Genomic DNA, 21,070 nt, shown 5'->3' with positions numbered 1-21,070 from the left:
AAGTAATAAATACATACAAAGATGCAAATAATAGTTTTAGTAATTTATCCAGAATGTTCCTTTTTCTTTTTTTTTTTTTTTTTTGCAAACTTTAAACTGAAATCTCCAGCCTTAATGTAGAAATCAGCTTTCCAGGACCTTGTTATTATTTAATAGGCTTCCCTGTTTTCCATATAGCTCATGCACTTTAAGTGGACTTCAAAGCACTAACAGTCATGCAAATGTTTATGCAAAATGAACAAAAAAAGGAAAAATAAGAGAAGGGAAAGGTTATTTCTAAGCAGGGTCTATGCTGTATGACAAATTGTGACTTAGCAGACTACTAGGTACAGCATGCTATTCTGCATTTATTAAAAAAAAATCCTTAGAGCTTATGTCAAACTTTGAAAGATTGACATTTTGGGGATAAGTGAACATAGTCAAAGGAAAAAAAAAACAGAATGAGGCTGTGGCTGGATAAGAAGAGAACTGAAATACAGCCTGGGAGAGAAAGAGCATTCCTCTGCATGCACTTCAGTTTCCATGTTTTAGAAACATTTTAGGGAGTTTTTTAACGTCTTTAGAAAATGCAAACCCTCAGTAAGTTGAAAAATCCGTGGTTTTTTTCATTCTTAACTGTACATTTTTGCAAGGGCGAAACAAGAACGGTTAAACATTCAAAATAAAGGAATTTGAATGTTTCGAGAGTCAAAAAGAATAAGTGTTACTTTTTCTTCATGAAGAGATGGAAAATCTTGCAGCTGAATCAGTGGGCTAGGATCTTGCATTTCGTTCCGTCTCGGCCAGGCATTCCCGAACTAATCCTCTAGCATGGATAATGCCTGCAAAAGAATTGGACGTGTTTTAAATCATCCCATTCAGGCCACACTTGCAGTGACAGTCCACAGAAAGGTTTATGTATTTCTGTCCCCAGTTGCCAAGGCTACCGCAGAAGGCCTCAGCTAAGGGGGACAGCCCTCACTTCCCAAACATCAGCTGCCATCAAACAAGCCTGCCTTCCCAAACTTGCATTACAAATTGAAAAGGGACTAAACCAGGAATCAGAACACAGTAAGATTTCTAAGTCTGCAGTGGCAGGTAGATCTTAATGTGCAGTGTGGGCCTACTTAATATCAAAAATTTAAGGGGAAAAAAAAAAATCCTACCTACCAGTGAGTTATTTTGCTACAGTGGAGTGAAACAAATTACAAAGTTATCTGGGGAGTCATTTTAGTAAGCTCTTAATGCCTTGGGATAGTTCTCCTCTGGGAGGATGCATCAAAATTCAAGCCATCATAATAGTGTTTAAAGACAAGTTGTGTCTCATGTAAAAATAAGAGGGTTTTTTTTTATGGTGTGTGCAGAAAGTTACCTCCTAACACTGGCTCAGTTCCCAGTGTAAATCATCACCACTTTACATGCTGCCGTGTCTACTCTCATCTGATAGACATAATGTGGAATTTTCCACTACAAGTCCTGTTGCCTTGAGTTCCAGCAATCTGGACCTTGGTTCTTAATCCTGGAACTAAATGTAGATTCATGCTCACAGAGCTGCTGAAAGAACAGAGCTTGAGATAGATGTTAAAATGAGAGATGGACAGATTTTTCTACAACAAAGGAGGTTTATATTTTGCTGACTAGGCAAGGTAGAGGGTGATTTCTCTGCTCAATCATGCTCCTTAACAAGGTGGAGAAAGGGCAGTAAGGCAATAGATGGGGGTTAATCTCTAGAGATAATGGCTTCTGTTTCTAGAAGGCTGCTAGCCCAAATCACAGCAGCAGCCTGCTGACCTGGGAGGACTTGATGAGTGCAAGGCTTTGCAGAAGGTTAAACTGCCACGGACAAGGAAAGCTGCAGCTGTGGGATGCAGAAACACAAAACTCAAAGCAGTGTGTTAGACCTGGATCTGGTGGCAGGATGCCCAGTTTATGCAGCAGAACTACTCTGAATAATGTAGAACACTGGGAATTTGGCCAATTTTAGAGGTCAGTATCTGTGCTTAGGAGCTGGGACAGGGACTTTATTCAGGGATAACCTCCATGGCCACGGAGGCAGCAGTCACGTGGTTACCCTCAGTCACTTCTGCTCTCACACTTGCACATGCTCCTTCAGCCATCAGGCTCCCAAAATGGAAAGAGAGGTACCTTTGTGACCAAAAGATGGCAGCAAAAAGTATTTATTTAGATTTTGTGCAACACTGGCAAGTCAAAGTGGCAGCGTTGTTTCTTAAACCTACGATGCTGCAAGAAGCAGCAAAGCAACTTTTTCCTCACGGAACGAAACCATCCAACTCAGAGAATGTCTGCATCTCTCTCGGTCTCTCTCGAGCTGTCCCCATTAGCCTGTTGCCATTCATGATCTATTAATACTGACTCAGGCAATGCAATAAAGAGAGACTCCAGCAACATTGATTTTAGCTGGGCCAGATTCCACTTACCACTCATCAGCAGACTTTATTGCATCCTTTCCCAGAACAGCTACTAGTCATTTTATTGCATGTCATGGCAGATATATTACTCTTCCATAATGGTTGAGCCTTAAATAAAGCTTTGTAGTCTCGGGTAAATGTAAGGGGGATTTGCAAAGTGGTGAAGTTCATCTGTTACAATAACATTCCCATTCCGGGTTGAAGGCATGAGCCAATCTCAGCAGAAGGACCACAGGAAGGGAGGAAAAAGTAACCATGTCATGCTGGAGGACAGGACTGCCAGTACAACTGTTGTCTGTGGCCTTCCAGGGTCATTTCAGGAGCTGGAGCGGTGGAATGTCCCACTGCTCCTTCAGAAATATCCCTGCAGAGGACAATGTCAGGCTGATGTCAGCAGTGGGGCATGCAGGGGTTTCCTTTACACTTCAAGGAAAGGGCATTTATTACCCCTTTTAGCTGACAAAGCAGAGCTGGAGAGACTCATCAGCCAGCCCTAAAAGCTGCTCTGTCCCTTACTAGTGGACTTTTAATGGCATGCACTTGACAGCAGGTAAGGGAGCCTAGGCAGCCCCACTCTCCTCTCCACAGAGAGAGAACGTTCATGTTTGACATCTCAGTCTGAACAGCCTTCCCTAACACCTCTTTGGGGTTGTTTTTGTAGCTCTTTTCTCCACCATCCTCGGTGTGAACTACCACAATGTTGTATTTCTTTAGGCAAAATCTACTTCAGTAAAGATTCCTGGGCCAAGTAGATGGGAGATGTGTATGAGAAGAAGCAAACAATGCTTGGCTGTGGATTTTGGAGAGAGGGGAGAAAAGGGAATTGAAACGCCAAGTAAATCACCAGGAGCCTGAAAGAATGTATCCCTAGATGTTCTACAGTAAGGTTTGGATTATTAACTGAAACTCCCTGCGTGCACATGAGACACATTTTGTCACGGTTTATCTGTCAAATACAGCATGGACAGAGCATCAAAAGGCTTCAGTTGCTGGTTAATACTCCCACTTTCAAGAGGAGATCAAGCTGTCTCCTTTCAAAGGAAACAGTTGTCATGAAGCTATATACAAGTAGTCAGTGCACAAAGTGTATGAGACAATTATTTTTTAAAATAAGTTTAAATGTTACCTACCTCTTTTTAGCCTCTCCATCGCACTTTTACTCCCAGCATATGTAGGTCTAATCTCTTTTCCTAATTCTTCTATGATAGCTAGAAGTTCTGCATATTTGCTCTGTGGTACTTGACTGCTGCTGGTACCCTGCAGTTGAAAGTAGCATAATCTCAATCAAATACTGTAAAATCAAAACAATTACAAGAAACAGCAAGTGGAAGTTTATGGAAGACCAGAAATAGCCCTGTAAATCTCTTTTAAAAAGAACAGAATTTCAGGATTATTATATAAACATGATTTTCTTTATTGAAATGGCTGCTACAGTTGGACGTGATGCTACATGCCCTTCAAAAATTGGGATCAACTAGGAGGATGCAACTCAAGCCTTGGACTTAAGGTGAAGCAGAAGTTAAAACACTCCTGCAAACCCAGCAAACTGGGAACTGCTTATTTAACCCTGTTTCTGGTTTTTCAGTGTTACGGTGTATATATTTTGTGGAGAAGTTAGCCAGGCAGAGAGAGTGAGAAGATAAAACAAAACTGTATAGAAATACTGGGTTTTAACAAATAACTTAAAAATATGTAAGTGCCCTTACAGAACATAATTCAAGACATGTTTCTCTGCGACTCAGACTGGATGGGACAGTTAATTAGGAACCAACCTCACTCAGCACTCAGCTTAGCCTAATTTGATCCCCAGACATGTGCGAGGAAGCATTCTGCCATTTGGGTTTGATTTCAGACCTTGGTGGGAGGGAGGAACACCTCAGATTACAGGCCACAATCCCTGCTACTATGCAAATGTAGGGTCAGTGATCTGATTAAAGGAAAATAAGCAGAGCTGTACCTGCATCCCCTGTGTATAGCCTAGAGATGGGGGGCCGTAGTCGTTTATGAGCTGTCTGTATTGCGCCGATGTTGCCATACTTGTGGAGGGAGAGTGAACACTCCCAGCTGCAGAGAGAAAAGAGAAAAAAAAAAAAACCTGCTATTATCTAAAGATTAATTAGTCTGTTACATTGGGACACATTTTAATCACTTGTTCCTAAAGCTGTGACCTCTCACCTTTGTCTAAGATCACTAATGACATTTCCGAGCGTCACTGCTAGGAAGAGAATGGCTGAATTAATGCTTCTCTCATGTTTGAGGAACACTTGGAAACAGCACAGCCTGCAGCATTATCAGTGCAAATTGTTTGCCTAAAAGTGAAGCAGAGTGCAGCATGACAGGTTGTTCTGCCTAGACAAACTCTAAGTATTAAGGAGCCCTATTTTTGCATATATACATTCCACACAGATGAGTCTAATGTGCTGTGCTATTTTTACTTTTTCAGTGCAAGTTATCTGAAAGTAATTTTGCAACTCAAAGTGTCATCACATGGTCAAAGCAAGTTACCCTCAGTACTATTTTCAGCCAATGCCAAAACTATTCCTAGGGAACAGTCAGTTGAGGTACATCAGATCTGCTGCTCATTGCGCGACATCGGAGGCGAGGAGTGCTACCATTATTCCTCTTTGTGTGGTATCAAACATTTTTAGCCAGTCAAATTGTGCTGTATAAGTAGATCAAAGGGAAAATAACGTCACTTTGTGTTATGGTTACTTTTTCCAAAGTTATAAAAGATTATATTCACATCTGATAAGTTTTGAGTCAGTTATGAGCTCCAGAAACAGACTCTAATGTCATCACTGACAAACTGCTCCAGAAATGAACAATCAAAACACTTTCTCCCCCTTGTCCCACAATGGTAAGAATTTGGGTTTGAGAAAAAAATTGTTAGACTTTTTTGTAAGGAGCTTAATTATGCTGCCCACTTCACAACTGTACTAAAAAGCCTGCTGGTTATGCACTTGGGAGCAAGGGAGCATCAGAGCACTGAACTTCTTCACTCTTGCATTCAAGTGCCCTTGCATCCATGGATGCTGCTATCTTAGCCTGTAGGCACAGACACAGACTGCCTGCTGTCTGGAAATATCTCCCCCCTTACAAACTCCTTTGCTGAAAATTCCCAACTGTCTTTCATATGAGGAACAGATCTCATTTACCAGCCTTCATTTAAATCTAAATTAAACTGATGCTAACAGTCACTGGGGCTCAGAACTATGTAAATCTCTAGCTTTGTTTTAAAGTTGCAAATGATTTCATTCTTATTTTCCCCTCTCTACAAAAAGAAAGGGCCAGCAGTTACTCTGTAACAAGCTCTGCTGAACATAGTGGAAAAGACTCTTGTCCTCAGCCGGGAAGTCTCTTTCCACTTCAGAGTTATCACAGGATATCACTGAGGTGTCTTCTTCATTACAAGAAGAGAGCATGTTCTTAATTTTTACTAGTTAACCAGATGTGAAATCCCAAAAAGCCAAATTGGGCTGGCCACTAGGTCACCTTAAAGAAAGCAAGGTTTCTTTTTGTCTTTAACAAAGCTGCTAAATTTTATGTCATTATGACCTGTAGTTTCATCACTGAGGTTTCACACAGAGCTAATTTTGCTTAAGCATAGTAAAACCCCCCCAAACCAACCCCCTCATAGAGTAGGGCACTGTAGGAACACCACAGTTGTCAGCTACTCTCTCAATTAGTTCTTCACACTCTCAGCTCAAAATACACACACAAGTGTAAGATTTCTGTATGTGAAACTCAGTATTTCAAGTCCAGATGACTGAATTTCAACAATTACTAAACATGACACAACAGCAAACCGCATCGTTTTTCCAAGGACTTCAAAATGCTTCAAAAACATTAATGAGCCCCTTGTGCTGCAAGGTAAGAAGGTTTAATTACCTCAATTAAGCAGAGAAAGGCTTAAGCGATTTTTCCTCATGTACAATAAAACAAAAGACCCATCCTGCAAAGACTTGTCTCTGAACTGTTGTTGCAAGCAGTCACATACAAGACCTGGGAAGCTCCAAACTGGATGTGAATAAGACAAGGACTCCAATGACCAGGCTCAAGAATCCTCAAGAAAAACTGAGCTGCAGCCCATACAAAACGATGAGCAACTTATTGATCCCTTATGGGTTGATGATAACATATTGGTTAAGGATATCAGGAAATGGTGGGCACTGGAACAAGCTCCCCAGGGAAGTGGTCACAGCGCTAAGCCTGAGTTCAAGAAGCATTTGGATAATGCTCTCAGGCACATGGCGTGAGTCTCAGGCTGTCCTGTGCAGGGCCAGTTGTTTGACTCAATGATTCTGGTGGGTCCCTTCCAACTCAGCATATTCTATGATATCACAGCACAGATAATTTAGTGATTGTTTCACATTCTGTTAATTTAAGCAATGACACGCACTTGGTCTGCGGGAAATAACACAGCAGGATATGTCTAGATAAAAGAGAAAAACTCTCCTAGAAACGCGAGGTGCCAGGACAAAGCAGTGAGTGGATCTGGATCCAGGGGCTGACCAAGAAAAGTTTCACAGACGCAGAAGCTGGCTGGTGTCAGCACGGGAGTTTGACCCCAGCAGTGACCCTCGGTCAAGAGCGAGGGACAAAAGCAAGCGGGGACTTTGAGGAGGCGGCGATGAGCCGGGAGCCGGGCTGGCTGGGATGCGCGGAGCAGCCGCGGCCGGGGCGGTGCAGAGCTGCGCTGCAGACACTAGAGGCCATCGCTGAGTGCGCCGGGCCCTGCCAAGTGACAGAGCGTGGTAACCATGGTGAGTTTACCCGTTTCTTTGCAGTCTGCATCAAAAATGTAATAAGACATAATGCCATGCGCCGACCACTTTATCAGCAGCAGCAGCAGGCCCAGAGAACAAAGAAAAGGATTTGGCTTGGCCGCGGTACCAGCCTCCATACATCCGTGTCAGAAGTTGTGCCAGTCAAACTCAGCTGGAGGGGGGAAAAAAATGAAAAATCCTTGATTTCACCTCCATTTAAAACGATGCGATCATGAAAATGAAATTAATTGGGGGGGTATTAGTATCTCACAGGGCAACAAACCTTGAGCTTTTTGACCTATCACTTTGTATGTTAATCTCAAGGAGAAGCCCTGGGTCTTGGATGACTGTTACTCAATTAACCCAAAATTCATCTGCGTGTCTGAACAGCCTGTGTATCTCGGATTTAAAAAAAAAAAACCACCAGATATTGCTATTATAGCTAGAAAGATAAATTAGGCCAGGAAGTCTCATAGTCAATACCCAGTCAAAAATCGGTGTGATGATTAGGTATTCACTAGAGAGAAAAAAGGAGGGGGGATCTAAATTGAGGCTTGCTCTCTCTAACGTTAAAATGACAATGGAGACAGTTAAGAACTGACAGAATCGAAAAGGGAGTGTGCTTGGTACTGAATTTCAGTGACACCCTGTATCACATCCCAAATTGTCTTAGTGCTTGCTCTTGTTTAAAACCTAAATTAATACACACTTTCCTCCCTTCACTTTCCCAATTAAATGTACACAAAACCTTGCAGGTCCCCACTTATTCTAGTGCCAACAATACCTTTTATTTCTGTATTCAAGCAGAAGACTACCAGAAGCATTTTCTCACAAAAATATAGTGGTTTTCTTATTAATTAATATTAATCATTATTAATTATGGGAGGGTACAGCAAACAGAAATTAGATTTTGGTATCAAAATCTCTTCCTTCCAGCAGTCTCTCTAAGCCCAAATTAACACCCTGAGAGACAAAGGATCTCAAATCAATCTTTGTTTGCCTAAACTCCCACTGATCAGGAATCTTCTCATTAATTTCTGATAGGTTTGTAGGGATCCCTTCAGCTCCAAGCCTGAGCAATGATGACCAATTTGCTGCTTCAAGTTTTAATTCTTAATTCTATTACTGCTGCTTGCTGGAAAAATAACTGGGAAGGCAGCTGGCTGAGCACCCTGAAGGGAGCAGCAGGAGCAGGAACACTTGGGTACACTCACCTGATCCACTCTGGCAGATGCCAAGGCATTTGCAGAACTCAGCTACCCCCCTGTTCTACAGGCAGCAAAGGAAAACCAGGAACAGTCACACAACTCACTGAGTTACTCGTGTAGGACTGACTTAGGCCAAGGGCCAACCCCACTGGATATGTGTTTCTCTACTGCCCTGTACTTTGTAAGCTCCTACAAAACCACAAAGGCAAATTCCTGCCATTTTACAGACTCTTTCCACGCATGAACACAAGAGCATGTAAGAAGAGGTACCTGTAGCCTGGACTTTATCCAGGGTGCATGGTGCAGTCTGTGGAATCTCAACACTTCTCCCTCTGTTTCACAGACCCTCCAAGCTGAGGCTGCTTGAAACATCAAGGCTGTGGCCATTTCAGTGGCCTGTGGTCACCACCTCCCCAGAGTGCCAGAGGTTACTGCCTCTGCCACACCCTGTGGGACCTTCTCCTGGGCTTCAGGTGATGGCAGTTGGAGTCCTGACCATATGGGGTACCAAACAACGAGGCTGGAATATTTTAACTGAGAGGATATAAATTCTTCTGTCCTAAACTAGACAACTTTGCAAGAAAACACATGAGAAATCCTCCTGGAGCTGCTTTGCCAACGCACACTGTGAGGCATCCTCGAGCACCAAGGGAGAGGTAACAGCTTCACCCAGCACAGCTATTTCTGCAGCAAGTAGCTGAACACAGCTGTAGTGTTTTGGCTGACTACAAGAATATTTTATTCCTTAGCCCTCTACACACTTTGGTTTGAGTTCAGCAAGAGCTCCTTGCCATCCATGGGACACCACATGCAAGTCTACACAAGCAGATCCACTGAACAGCCAAGCCACACTCTGAATTCTAACAGCAGTTGCCAACTCAGAGCTCAAACAGACATCCCCCATTCCCCCCAACCTTCCCATAAATTTTTAAATTTAAAATAGTGGACCCTGTTCTCATTTGCACAAACTATTCCTTAGAGCACTGGCTGTGAAAATTGCATTTTCACCCACTATTTCTCCCTTGAACAGCCCTTGTGGAAGAAACAGACCTTTCTTTGAATAAAACTATTTCCTTTTAAAAAAAACGCAGTGCACAGACACATAAATATGTTCTCAAGAACTAGGACATTCTTTATCATAACAGCCAGAGGCCTTGCTCTTTTGATCTGTCACACTCTGGGCCTTTCCTCTAGTACTCTCGTGCTATTTAATCTTTCCATGTGGATAACGGTCATGGTTTATGTCTCCTCTTCCTACCCTCCTGTCTCTTTTTTTATCAGAAAAACAAAAGCCAGTCCCTCGACTCCCCACCATTCTTCTTTCCTTGCTTAAGCTATTCCTACACTAGCAAGTTATTTGGCACCACAAGGAACAGATCAAAAGATGAAAGCATTTGGTACATGTACACCACATGTAGTTGGCCTGAGGGGGTATGACTTAAGGTTAGATTTTAGTCTGGTCCCCCAGACTAGGGGGGTATGGTTCAAAGCTGTGCCATCTTTGGTTTGGATCTTTGTGTTCCCGTTGAAAGGGATGGAGCATTCTGGACCATTTTTATCCAAAAGGAATCCAGCTAGCATGAACCCAAACCACTGTGCAGCTGGGTGGGGACCATGCAGAGATTTGCTGACTGTGAAAACCACATCTTTGCTCTCAAGCAAAACACTCAGGTAGACAAAGCCAAAACACCAGTTTTCTAAATGCCCAAACAAGTCCACTTGAAAATCGCTAATTCTGAAACATGTTTGGAGAGCTTCTTTTTACATCATACTTAACTTCACATGGACTTCAAGAGGTCAGGGATCCAGCAAATTTCAGTCTGAATTGGAGAGGGGAGCGTATCTCCTAGAAAATATCCCCTCTGCTAAGGCACAAACACTTTGCTCTCTGTTCTGCCTACAAAGAGTATTCTTTCCAGTACTCCCACTCCAAAAACAACCTCTCAATATGGTCAACAATATCAAACAGAAGCTGTCTCTGTAAAGGGCGACAAGCAAGCCATGTGCTCAAGCAAGTCTGCACTGCAGTGCTGAGAACATAAGGGCCAGCCTCGTGTGCTGGTATCGTTTCTCAGGACTGAATGGAACTGGTCTCTCCAGTTGCGAGCTACAGCCCCAGCCACGGAAATGATTTTCATTTCACCTCCCAGGGTGAATTTGCACTTTTCACAAGAAACTTGTGGTTGCTGTGAGGTGTGGCAGGTGCACCTTTGGTCCTGCAGCAGCTACAGCAGCACTTGTACAGGTCACCACCTGTTCACGTGGAGCCAAGACACAGCTCCTTCCCTCGTCACTGTCAGCTGGAATTGGTGTTTCCAGACCCTACAGATAACAGTTTTAAAGCTTTGTTACACAAACAGGATTTTGTCTCAAAACCTGACATTTCTGCAAGAACGAGAATAAAAGTAAAGGAAAATCCCAAGCTGTTTCTGCTAGCTTCTGTATCTTGAAACACGTTTTCTCTGACCTGTGCTTACTCTAAACAAAATAGGAATGCTGGCGAATATCCACTGAACCAGAAAACACATGGAAACATGGTGAAAAACAAACTACAGACCTGTTCACAGCTGGTGTAAGTGTCTAGTTCAACTTAAGTCAGTGGAGATGCTCTACTTCACCTCAGCTCAGCAGCTGGTCCCTTACAGAGAAATAGTCAAACAATATGAAACACAAGACAGATGAGGAGGAAACAGTACTTCCCAGGAATCGGTAGGATAAGCAAGAGAAGACAAACAAATCAAAACACGGTTGTTAGAAAAGGTAACAGAGGTTCCCCTGGGACACTGCAGGGTCAGGTGAGGCTGGGAAGGTAGAGCCACTACAGGTCCCTAACAGAGCACCTTTTTACAGCCCAGGCACAGAAGGTGCTTGTGCAGGAGATTAAATGGGGCTCACCAAGCACAGGCAGCTTGGAATTGAAAGCCTGGGGTACTACATGCAGGAACCCAACTCCCTGAGCACAGGCCCTCCAGGAAGGTGACTTCGGACAAAATTGAGACAAAACACTGCAAGCCTGGTTGCAGCCACCCTGGGCCAAGTGTCAGCACTGACCTGGGCAATGGGGAACAGAAACAGGCACTGAATTCTGCTGTGACAACACATTCTCCTTCCCTCAGCCTGGTGTAAGGCAGAGGAGTCAGCACCCAGATGCTTCCAGCATCCTGAGTCACTTGTGGAGCAGCTGCATTTTCCTCACCCGCAGTCATCCCCAGATCTGCCGACAACCCACAGAGGTTTCCTCCCCGTATTTCCTCCCCCACACACAGCTCCTCTCCCTCTGGACTTCAGTCCAGGACTGGATTCCCAAAACATGCTCCCATGCAAGAACAGAGCCCAGGCACCCACCAACCACAACTGCTTCATCTCACTGATGTGCAGTTTAAGTATAATTTTGCAGAGTGGCTACTCTCAGCCTCAACTTGAAAGGAGTTTGCTCTGCAGCAAGGACGCGGCTCCAAGAGCTGAGTCGACACTGCCTTCCCAAATACTCCTGCACCAGAAGCCCTGCACTGCAGGGAAGCAGCATTACCTCCCAGAGGAAAATCCCTGTGAGATCCACAGCTGCCCAGAGCCCTCCGTCGGCCGAGACCAAAATATTCAGCATTCATACAGAGAGGCTTCTGCAGGGCTGATTTCAGGCCAAAAGGGACAGATTTCCTGTTTTCCTCTCCTCTGCAGGACGGTGGGGGGGGGGGGGTCCTTCACCCCAGGTTTGGAAGCAAACCTAGGATTTATCCTCCTGGCTGGGGGGCATTTAATTTAGGCACAATAGAGAAGCAATCTCCTCCAAATCAGAATTAAGCTCCAGAAAGGAGGGGGCCATTTGCAGTCATATCACTCTGAATGCGATATGTGCAACTGCAAGGACTGCTTTGTCTAAGTCCCTTGGCCTTAGGCCACGGTGCTGGCAATACCACTAGCTAGAGGAAGAGCTGGTGCGTGAGGATAATGGCAGAAGACAGGGAGGGAAGAGAGAGCCCATTTTGGATTCAGAGGAGGACGTTCTTTCATTGAAAAGATTCTGGGGGTGTTGAGGATGATCCGAACTCAGAAGAGAGGACAACTTAGACAAGAATAGTTCCAGCATGACAGCAAACTGCTGCTAACTTGCCGATACAAGGGGAAAAGGAGGGTGGGAGAGAAGGGGAAGATAAAACTGCATGAAAGAATCCAAAGCCCTGATCGCAGCCGGAGCATTGGAAAGCACAGACACGGCACCGAGAGGGCTGGAGACAGAAACTTCACTGCTCGGCTCGCATTGTGCGTGGCATGTCTGAGCCGGGATTTTGCAGTCCCTGCTCGCAGAGCAGCCAGACTCGGATCCCCCCCACTGCATGACCTAATCCCCACCCCTCACCCACCATCGCAAAATACCACCTTTGTTTTCCCTGCAATTTTACGGCTGTTCCGGAGAGCAAGGCACAGGTTCTCGTGGGAGCCGACAGGGGAACGGTTTCCCTTGCTGGGCTTTGTTTTGTTTCTTTTTTTTTTTTTCCCTCCGGTGACACTTCTGCTTTTTGTCAAAAATCCTCGGCACATCCCCTGCTCCCTGAGCCCTCCGCAGAGCAGCACTCGGGCCCACCGTGCTCCCCACACACGACCCCGGCACCCCGAGCCTTTGCACCGTCGCAGCCCCACCGAGCTCAGCTCCGCGCAGGATCGAGGTGGCACAGCCACCTCGGCTCATCCACCAGCTGGTGACGATCCCTTGCAGTAAAATATGATTGTTGCTCTCCTGGTAGCTAGAATAGAGATGCATCCCGGAGATCCCTTTCGCTCCTCAGCCTACCAGGATTACAACCGCTAACGGTGCTGTAAAAATCACCCAGGCACATTTCCCTCCCTTCTTAACCCAACTCCAAAACTTTTTCTCAGGGAAAAAGAAAAAAAATCAGCCTGATTTGTGGCTGTCTGATGCCAGTCCTTAAGGCTGGGCTGCGGGGATGGGAGACAGGAATGCGATTTCTTTAAGTCAGAACCAACTTCTCCATTTTGGTGCTGTTTAATCGGAGCCGACGCGCACAGATTAGCGAGATCCCCTCCAAATATCCCACAGCGAAGCAATTGCTGCTGCGGCTTTGTTCAGGCTGCACCGACTCACACACGGAGACCCGATGTACAGCAGCACCGCAGCACCGGCAAAAACCCGCCCGCTGATGCCTTCGGAAATCGGGAAGAGAAAAACGGGGGAACGTAGTTTAAAACAAAAAAAAAAAAAAGCAAAAAGTTAATGCTGTCAAGGAAACTTTTTAAAGAGGAAAGTTAGAAGGACTCCTGTACAAATCCAAGGATGAAGAGTGATTTTTAAACAGGAGTTTTTTCAGGAATAGTGCAATCCCTGTGTGCCCCCCCCATCCCCAAAAAATCTCCAGCGAGCGGAGAGGGCTCCTCCGCCCGGGATGCGGAGGAGACTCCGAGAGGGGAGCGCTGACCGAGGGTCGCCCCGAGGCGCTGGCGGTGCCTCCGCCGGCGGAGGTCCGGGCTCCGGGGCTCCCCTTCGGCCCGCGGAGCGCGGCCCGGGGCGGCCCCGCCGCCGGAGGAGGCGTGAGGCGAGGCGAGGCACGGGGCGAGCGGCCGCACTTGCGGCGTCCCGCCAGCAGCGGTCCTCGCTGAGGCGCCGCCGGAATATTCCTGATCCAGATCAATCAGCCGCCCCGGGGAGCCGAGCATGGAGGAAACCCGGCGGCCGGAGCCCCGGAGCGGCGGCGGCGGCGGCGCGGGGCCGGGCGGGCGCGGTGCCCGGCGCGGGGGCGGCGCGGAGCGGGGCTGGCGGCGCCGGCCGGCGGGCGGGCGGGCGCGGGTAATGGCGGCGCGGAGCCGCTGCCCCGCCATACCGGACTGGGCACAAACTCGAGTCCGGGGCTTCCCCCAGGTGCCGGTGCGGCACCCGCCGCTCGCCTCCCAAACTTGCCACCCAGTTGCCGCCGCGGACTTACCCGGGTTGAGGGGAGTCCCGGGGATGTGGGCGTTCAAGTTGGGCTTGTAAGACATTCCCAGAGACATGGCCAACGGGAGGAGGAGAAGCGTCCTGAAATTCAGCGAAGCGTCTCCGTGTCTCCCAGACACTTTGGGTTGTTTACAGCAGTAGCAGCACCGGCAAATATGGCCGTCAGTTATATTGACACCCACAATGCAATATATCATCCATACATCATGAGGAGACGCGGATCCAAAAACTTTGGGGGAGAGCCGGCAGCCACCCGCCGCGGCCGCCCGGCGCCCCGCGCACCGCGGCGCGGAGGGCGGGGGCGCGGCGGGCGGGGGCGCGGCGGGGGTGCGCGGCCATCCCCTCACAGACAATGGAGCTCCCCTCAGGGACCGCCGGCAGGGAGCGGGGCGGGCGGGCGGCGGCGGCGGCGCGGAGCCCGGCGGCGGCGCAGGGGGGGCTGTTTTAATTAACTTCGGAAAGTTTTGGCACAAGTTGCGGTTTTGGCCGGGCTGTGCCCGCGGCGGGCGGCGGCCCCTGTCAGCTGCGGGCGTCCCTCAGGGCGGCCCGCGCGCCGCCGCCTTCCCGCCTCCCCCTCACCTCAGACCGGGCGTTCACCCCGCCTTGATTCTCCGTCTCCCCCCGCGAATCTCGATGGAAAATACCTGTTGATAATTTTAAAATGAAAGATTTTTTTTTTTCCTCACCCCCCCTAGATGCCGCCAAGAAAAAACCTGCCCTTTTTTATTTCCTTTTTTTTTTTTTTTTTTCCCAAACCACTAGTTCTCTCTGCTTGAAGGTGGAAGGTTAATGTGGACTGCAGCTTCTGAGGGACTAAAAAAATATGAATCTCGTTGACAATTGGCACATTTTCTGCTTGTAGGCAGCAGTAAAACTTCCCCTCGAAAAAAAAAATCAGGTTAAATGATGAAGCTTTCCAGCATGCGTCTGCCATCAGAACTCATCCTTTTCACTGCAAGATATTCAGGTTTGCTCCTTCTGTCAATTAATATCGAATACACTCTAGAATGGTTAAATTACTCCAGATTTATCCCAACAAAACTGCCTGGGACCTGAACAATCTCTCCTTAGGTGTGCAGTCAGCCTGAGACGCACCAGATCAGACCCCCACGTCTATTTTAGCAGCAGCCACTCTGAGATCTGGTAGTTTTATTGTATGTGCTACTTCATGTCCATCCATGGCTTTATACTGCTCTTAATGCCAATGACAGCAAACACGGAGAGCCTGCTCCTGCTCCTTGGAAGTCAGGGGCACATTGCTTTTAAGTGACACTGTTTCAGGACCAGAGTGGACGGCCCTGCAGAGGGAAGCAGGTGACACCTCCATCGCAGAGACACGGAAACAGTCACGGAGCAATCAGGTGATTTCCTCCGCATAAAGGAGAATTGAGGGAGAATGGGAAAAGTGGAGCAGCCTTTGAGCCCCTGGCTCATGCCCTAGTGACTGCATGCTGCATGAAAGAAACATCTGAAAGTTCTGACTGGCACCAGATGAAACACCATTGTATTTTATCTCCAGACCAAGTGCTTGGCTCGGGCGATCCTGGTGAATTCCAGAGTGGCACAGACTGTCCTTACAACTGATCCATGCTCTGGTTGTTAGAGAGGGGTCCCGAGAGCCCCAGGCACAGAATTACATGTGACAGTAGTTTCACACTGGTGCTTGCGACTACAGCTGGGTAATTCTTAGAGTCCTGAAAGACTGCACTGGTAAGCCCTCCTTGTGTGAGTGAGAACTCTGCAAACCTAAAACTTCACTTGCAGGTTTGTAAATAACAGCCTTTCTGTTGAATCCTGGAAGGCCAGCAAAGTTCTGCACACTGCTCTGGGATTTTCCATCGTGTGGTTGTTTACAGTCACACCAAGTGAGTGCGAAATGGGAGCGTTCCGAGCTTGCCGTGTTTTTCACGGCTTTACACCAACTCTACAAACTGTGCTCAGAGCAACACTGTGAAGAACAAGATCCCCTGTGTTTTGCTTGGGTTTTATAATGACAGCTTCAAAATACACAGTATTCCAAGCAGGAGGCGAGGGATATGGAAACAGTCCTGTAAAGATTGTCCTTTCTTCAGCACAAGGCACTGCGAGCTTTGGAGCAAACTGTGAGGGCCAGGCTTGATGAGATGGTCAGGCTTGTAGGGCAGCATTGTTTGTCCTGTAAGCAGGAACCCAGCAGTACCAGATCTGGCTATTTGATGTTTGCTCTGCAATTCTCTGGGCACGGGTAGCAGTGGTGGCATGAGACCCTTGTAAAGGACAAACTTACTGCTTGGCCTCAGACTGTATTTCAGCTTCAGCTGACTTTACTCTTGTTTTTTTGTCACTCACTGCAGGGTAGGAAGTACCTGCAAGCTCTTCCCATTTGCCATGTGCTCTGAGGGTTCAATTCAGTTGTTCTGAACCAGGTGTGGCCACAAGAACAAAACCACCATCGTGCTCGGGCCCTGGGCTGACTGTTCAGCGGGGTGACCACAGATTCAAGCTCCCTTGGAGGGGCTGCCTGTGGTTTCAACTTGTTTGATGTCCCAAGCTGGGCTGCACCGCTGGAGTTGTGCTCTGCACATGCAAACTGTGCCTCGAGTGTGACAGCTCCAGCTCCCAGGCTGTGTGCAGCAAGCTGCAGATCGCTGCTCTGCAGGCTGATGGCTCGGTCATGTTCACTGACAGCAAAAGCAGCTCTTCATCACCAAGTGGCCAAGTCATAGAGCAGGAAATGCAGCAGAGCCATTTTATCACACAGGTGACATTTTCAAGCCTTCTCCACACTAAGAGGTAACTTAAAAATAAATGTGTGAGCTGCTGTTTTCCAGTAAGGGAGGATGGGCAGGAAGACGTGTCTGTCTCTTCAGACACTACAAGAAGCATGATGATGTATTTTCCAGGTACAGCTGCCTCTTCTCAGTTGTGTAATATTTCCAGCATTCACCCTGTCCCCCTCCCCTTTCTTCTCTTGGTATTTTCTCTGTTCCCTCTCCTGGTTTGACTTCCTCACCTCTGCTCCTCCCAAACCACTGGGAATACTGAGCAGCCAGTGTTTCCACAGAGTTTGCCTCCAGCCGCTGCTTAATCAGAGTTCTGACTGATCTGAAGGAGGTTTTTCCTTCCCAAAGCTCTGCGGGGTCAGTGCCATGGCCCTCGGGGGAGGGTGTAAGGAATACACATGCAAAGTGGGATGTTGGAAGGTGCTGGCAGCTCTGCCACAGAGCCAGGGGCCTTGGGCCATGCTGTAAAACAAACTTGTTTGTCCCCTTTTATCTGGAAACAAAACGAAATAGTCATCATCACAGAGCTGTGCTGTAACACTCATGGGGACCTGCAAATGAAGAGCACAAACTAGGCTTGTTCCTTATCACCTTGGGTTAAATCAGCAATGAGAAGAATTAAAGATGGCACAGCAAGACCCTCTTTTTTCCTAGCATGTCTTTGACAGTGTGTAAAACATTAAATTTGCGCATTAATTTCAGTGTAATTAATTGTTGTCAGGCTTAATGAATTGAGTGACTTGGGGATATTCTAACTGTCCCTTACCCACCACAGAGCCCCGTGTAGCAGCAAGGGGAAAGAGGTGGGAAGTTTGTTCCTTTTCCTAGGAGGAGTTTTTATTCAAATGCTTATCCCCACATTTCTGGTGATCCAGCATCATGTATAAAATAATCACAGATGCACCTACAAGTTTCTGAGCACCAATTTTAATCTTCAAGTCTCCAAACTGCTCTGGTGCTACAACTAACATGGTCAACCAAAATGAAAAGCCTCTGATAGGCCTAGGCTGAAAATTAAGCTTTTTAAGTCTTGAGTGAAGGCAGGTTTAACCTCTGTGGAAAGCACAAGTGGTAGAGGTGAGTGAGTGTCAGCTTTAACAAACAGCATTTTCAAAGATGCTTTGTAAAGCTGAGTACCTTTCTCACTGGGATTGTAATGAGCCAGCACCTCCTGGTGCAGAACCCCTCCTTCCCCAGGACACCTCGAATGCCCCTGCAGCAGTCCAGGACCCTGACACAGAGGGAAAATTGTGCATTTTATGCTTTTAGGCATCAGTGTTGCCCCTTTCTTATCGCTTTTCTTATCCTTATATTCCTGTCTCTGTTCCCCACAACTGCTTCCTGCTGGTGCTACAGTTTCCCTCGTGCTTTTTTTGTTCCCAAGAGAAAGCCGACAAGCCTTGGTGTCCCTCCTCTGTGATCTGCCTTTTTTGGCTGATATTTGCTGCCTACTGCCCCATCCTCAGCAAAATGCACCAAAACCACCTAATCCTGAATAAAAATACAGATGCCCCAGCTCCACCCTGTTCCCTTCTTACACCTCAAAATCCCCCTGGAAGCTCTGGATTGCTCCTCTCCAGGGGAAGAGCCCTCTGAGACTCTCTGCAAGGGGGGCTGTGGCAGAGTGTCCAATCCAGGAGTGCCGCAGCAGCAGCCTGAGCCAGGCCCCAGGAAATCCTCTCCCAGCGCCTGGCCCACATCACCAGACAGCCTTGCAACAATTTCGGATGGAAGCCTGGATGCCTATTCCGGACAGGCTTTCCCCCTTAAATCCTCCCAGATAAACTTCTTCCCAGTCTAGCCCTGCTCCCCACTTCGAGATGGTTCCTCCCAGGCCAGATGCCTTATTATCTGGAGTGACTTTCCCTCCCAGCCCTGTTTTCCTCCTACTCCTGAGTCCTTTGTCTGGCTGCCAAGTGGAGCAGCCCTGCCAGGCAGACAGCTGCTCCGCATCGCCGCACGGGTGCTGCCCTATGGGCTGAGGAGCCGATTCCAGGCCCGTTCCATCTCCGAGGGGGACGCTCTGCCTCGGAGGTGTCATGTACCAGGAGGAGAAAAAGCAAATAGCACCTGTAATGCTGTCGGAAGGGACTGGAAATGTTTAAGATAAAGAGGCCTTGATGGTGCTCTGGGTTTACCTCTGAGACAGTGTGAGTAGAGAGCCTGCTCTCTCCTGCTCTGGCTGGAGGTCTCCCTGGAGGACCACGGAGAAGGAATGAGAAGTTTCCAAGCCCTCAGCCACAAAAGCACAGGCCTGGAATCTCTCTAATGAGAGTTTTCCTCTTTGCAGTTTGCCAGGCAAACAAGCACCAGGCACCAATATCAAAACCAGCCCAGATTCCAATGAAAACCAGCAAAGAAATATTAGAGTAGAAATGACACTGCTTCATTTTTCTTGGTAAGAACTGCATATAAAACTATGGAGCCTCCTCAGTGAGAGGAGAGGAGTGGAGAGGAGAGGAGAGGAGAGGAGAGCAGAGCAGAGCAGAGCAGAGCAGAGCAGAGCAGAGCAGAGGAGAGAGCTCTCCTTGCCTGCTGGGCACAGGGCACAGGCAGCCGGGCTGGCAGTGGAGCTTGGGCCAAGGGGCTCCTCCTTCCTTGCTGTTGCTTGCAGGGATGGAATATCACATTATCCCCACATTACAGGGCTTCCCTGCATCATCTTTCCAGACAAATGAGCGCTCCACCCTGCCTGATTCCTTCAGTTTGCCTGGAAGGGCTTTCCCTTCTTCCCCTGTGGGCTGGACTCCCGCTTCATTCCCACTCCTGAGCCCTTGAAGGCTGTGCCAAGGAGTGAGCTGGCACTGCTGGGCTGCGGCACGGCCCTGCCTTTGCCTCTGCCTCCCTCCCCGCGCGGCTGTGGGCCCGGGGCAGGGAGTACCCCACCCTTTGGCTGGGGCAGAGGAGGCTCCGAGACTTGCTTTCATCCCAGCCCTGTCTGGGAAAGCTCCTGAACCTGCTCTGCGTCTGGGAGCGAAGGAATCCACAGCAAAGCTCAGTGTTGGCTTGCCTGAAGTGATTCCTGGAGGCAGACTGGTGTCAAATACCCTGTGCCCATGTGAAATACTTATCCACGTGGCACCTGTGAGAGCTGCAGATTCAAATCACAGTTTGGAGGGACACACTGGGGTTAAGCCCCACAGAAAACCTGAGTGTGAAGAAAGTGTCACCAGTGTCATATGACCGGTGTCATACACCTGAAACAAATAATCGGATGCACAAACACCTCTGTCCTTCAGAATCTCCTTGCAACACCAACTGTGGAGCCTGATGGGAGCATCCCTAATTGTTTTGTAACTGGTCATTTGAGCAAAGGAAGTGGAGGAGAGAGTGGAAGCAAAGCCCAGGGCTGGAAAATGGAAATGACTGTGAGGAAAGGAATGTGGAGCTTCACAACAGCTCAGAGCTGGCGGGGGAGAGAAGAGCAGGGTGAAGGGGGAAGGAGGAAAAGCAGGAGGTAAATCACGGTGACAGGACAGCACAGTCTCGGGAGTGCCGTGTGTGGCACGGGCGGCCCCTCGGTGTCTCTGCTGGTGCCATACAGCCCTCGGCTGGTCCTGCCGGGCACGGCACTTCCTTCCCTCACCAGCCCAGAGCCCAGACACAGCCTTTGCCAGCCTGAGTCTAACACGTCTGCTGAGATCCAGGCCCAGGACACTGCTCAGAGCAGAAGGGAGAACCCTGAAATCTCTTGCCAAGCTGGTGTCTGTGTATGAGGATCACTGGTGTGAAGCCTCTGTGCCCAGCCCTGCGAGAGTGTGGGTGCAGAGTCTTGCAGTGCCAACTCACTCTCCCAGCGGAGGTAGTGGGACAGGGTGATGCTAAACATGAAGTATTTTTAGAGAGCCAAACGATCAAACTCTGCCTAAACATCTACCTGAAGAGTGATAGCAGCCTCCTGCCCTGGAACACTAAAACCCCTTACTCTCCCTACAGAGGCAAAAAGGGGAGGCCATGGGGTCCCCCCAGATCTCTTGGA

General features: G+C 47.9%; 1 protein-coding gene across 1 annotated transcript; it reads right to left on the bottom strand.

Moving 5' to 3' along the window:
• Positions 1-60: 60 nt before the first annotated feature.
• On the bottom strand, positions 61-14,626 carry CDK2AP1 (cyclin dependent kinase 2 associated protein 1). Its single transcript, XM_069030965.1, has 4 exons — positions 14,319-14,626; positions 4,366-4,472; positions 3,539-3,665; positions 61-821 (listed from the first exon to the last, which is right to left on the bottom strand). Exons 1-4 carry the CDS (start codon positions 14,524-14,526, stop codon positions 754-756), a joined length of 510 nt encoding a protein of 169 aa, XP_068887066.1. The 5' UTR covers positions 14,527-14,626; the 3' UTR covers positions 61-753.
• Positions 14,627-21,070: the final 6,444 nt, after the last annotated feature.

The sequence above is a fragment of the Aphelocoma coerulescens genome, chromosome 15 (assembly GCF_041296385.1).
Source record: "Aphelocoma coerulescens isolate FSJ_1873_10779 chromosome 15, UR_Acoe_1.0, whole genome shotgun sequence".
Lineage (NCBI taxonomy): Eukaryota > Metazoa > Chordata > Aves > Passeriformes > Corvidae > Aphelocoma > Aphelocoma coerulescens.
The sequence above is the reverse complement of the archived record's forward strand: the minus strand, read 5'-3'. Positions and strand labels throughout refer to the sequence as shown.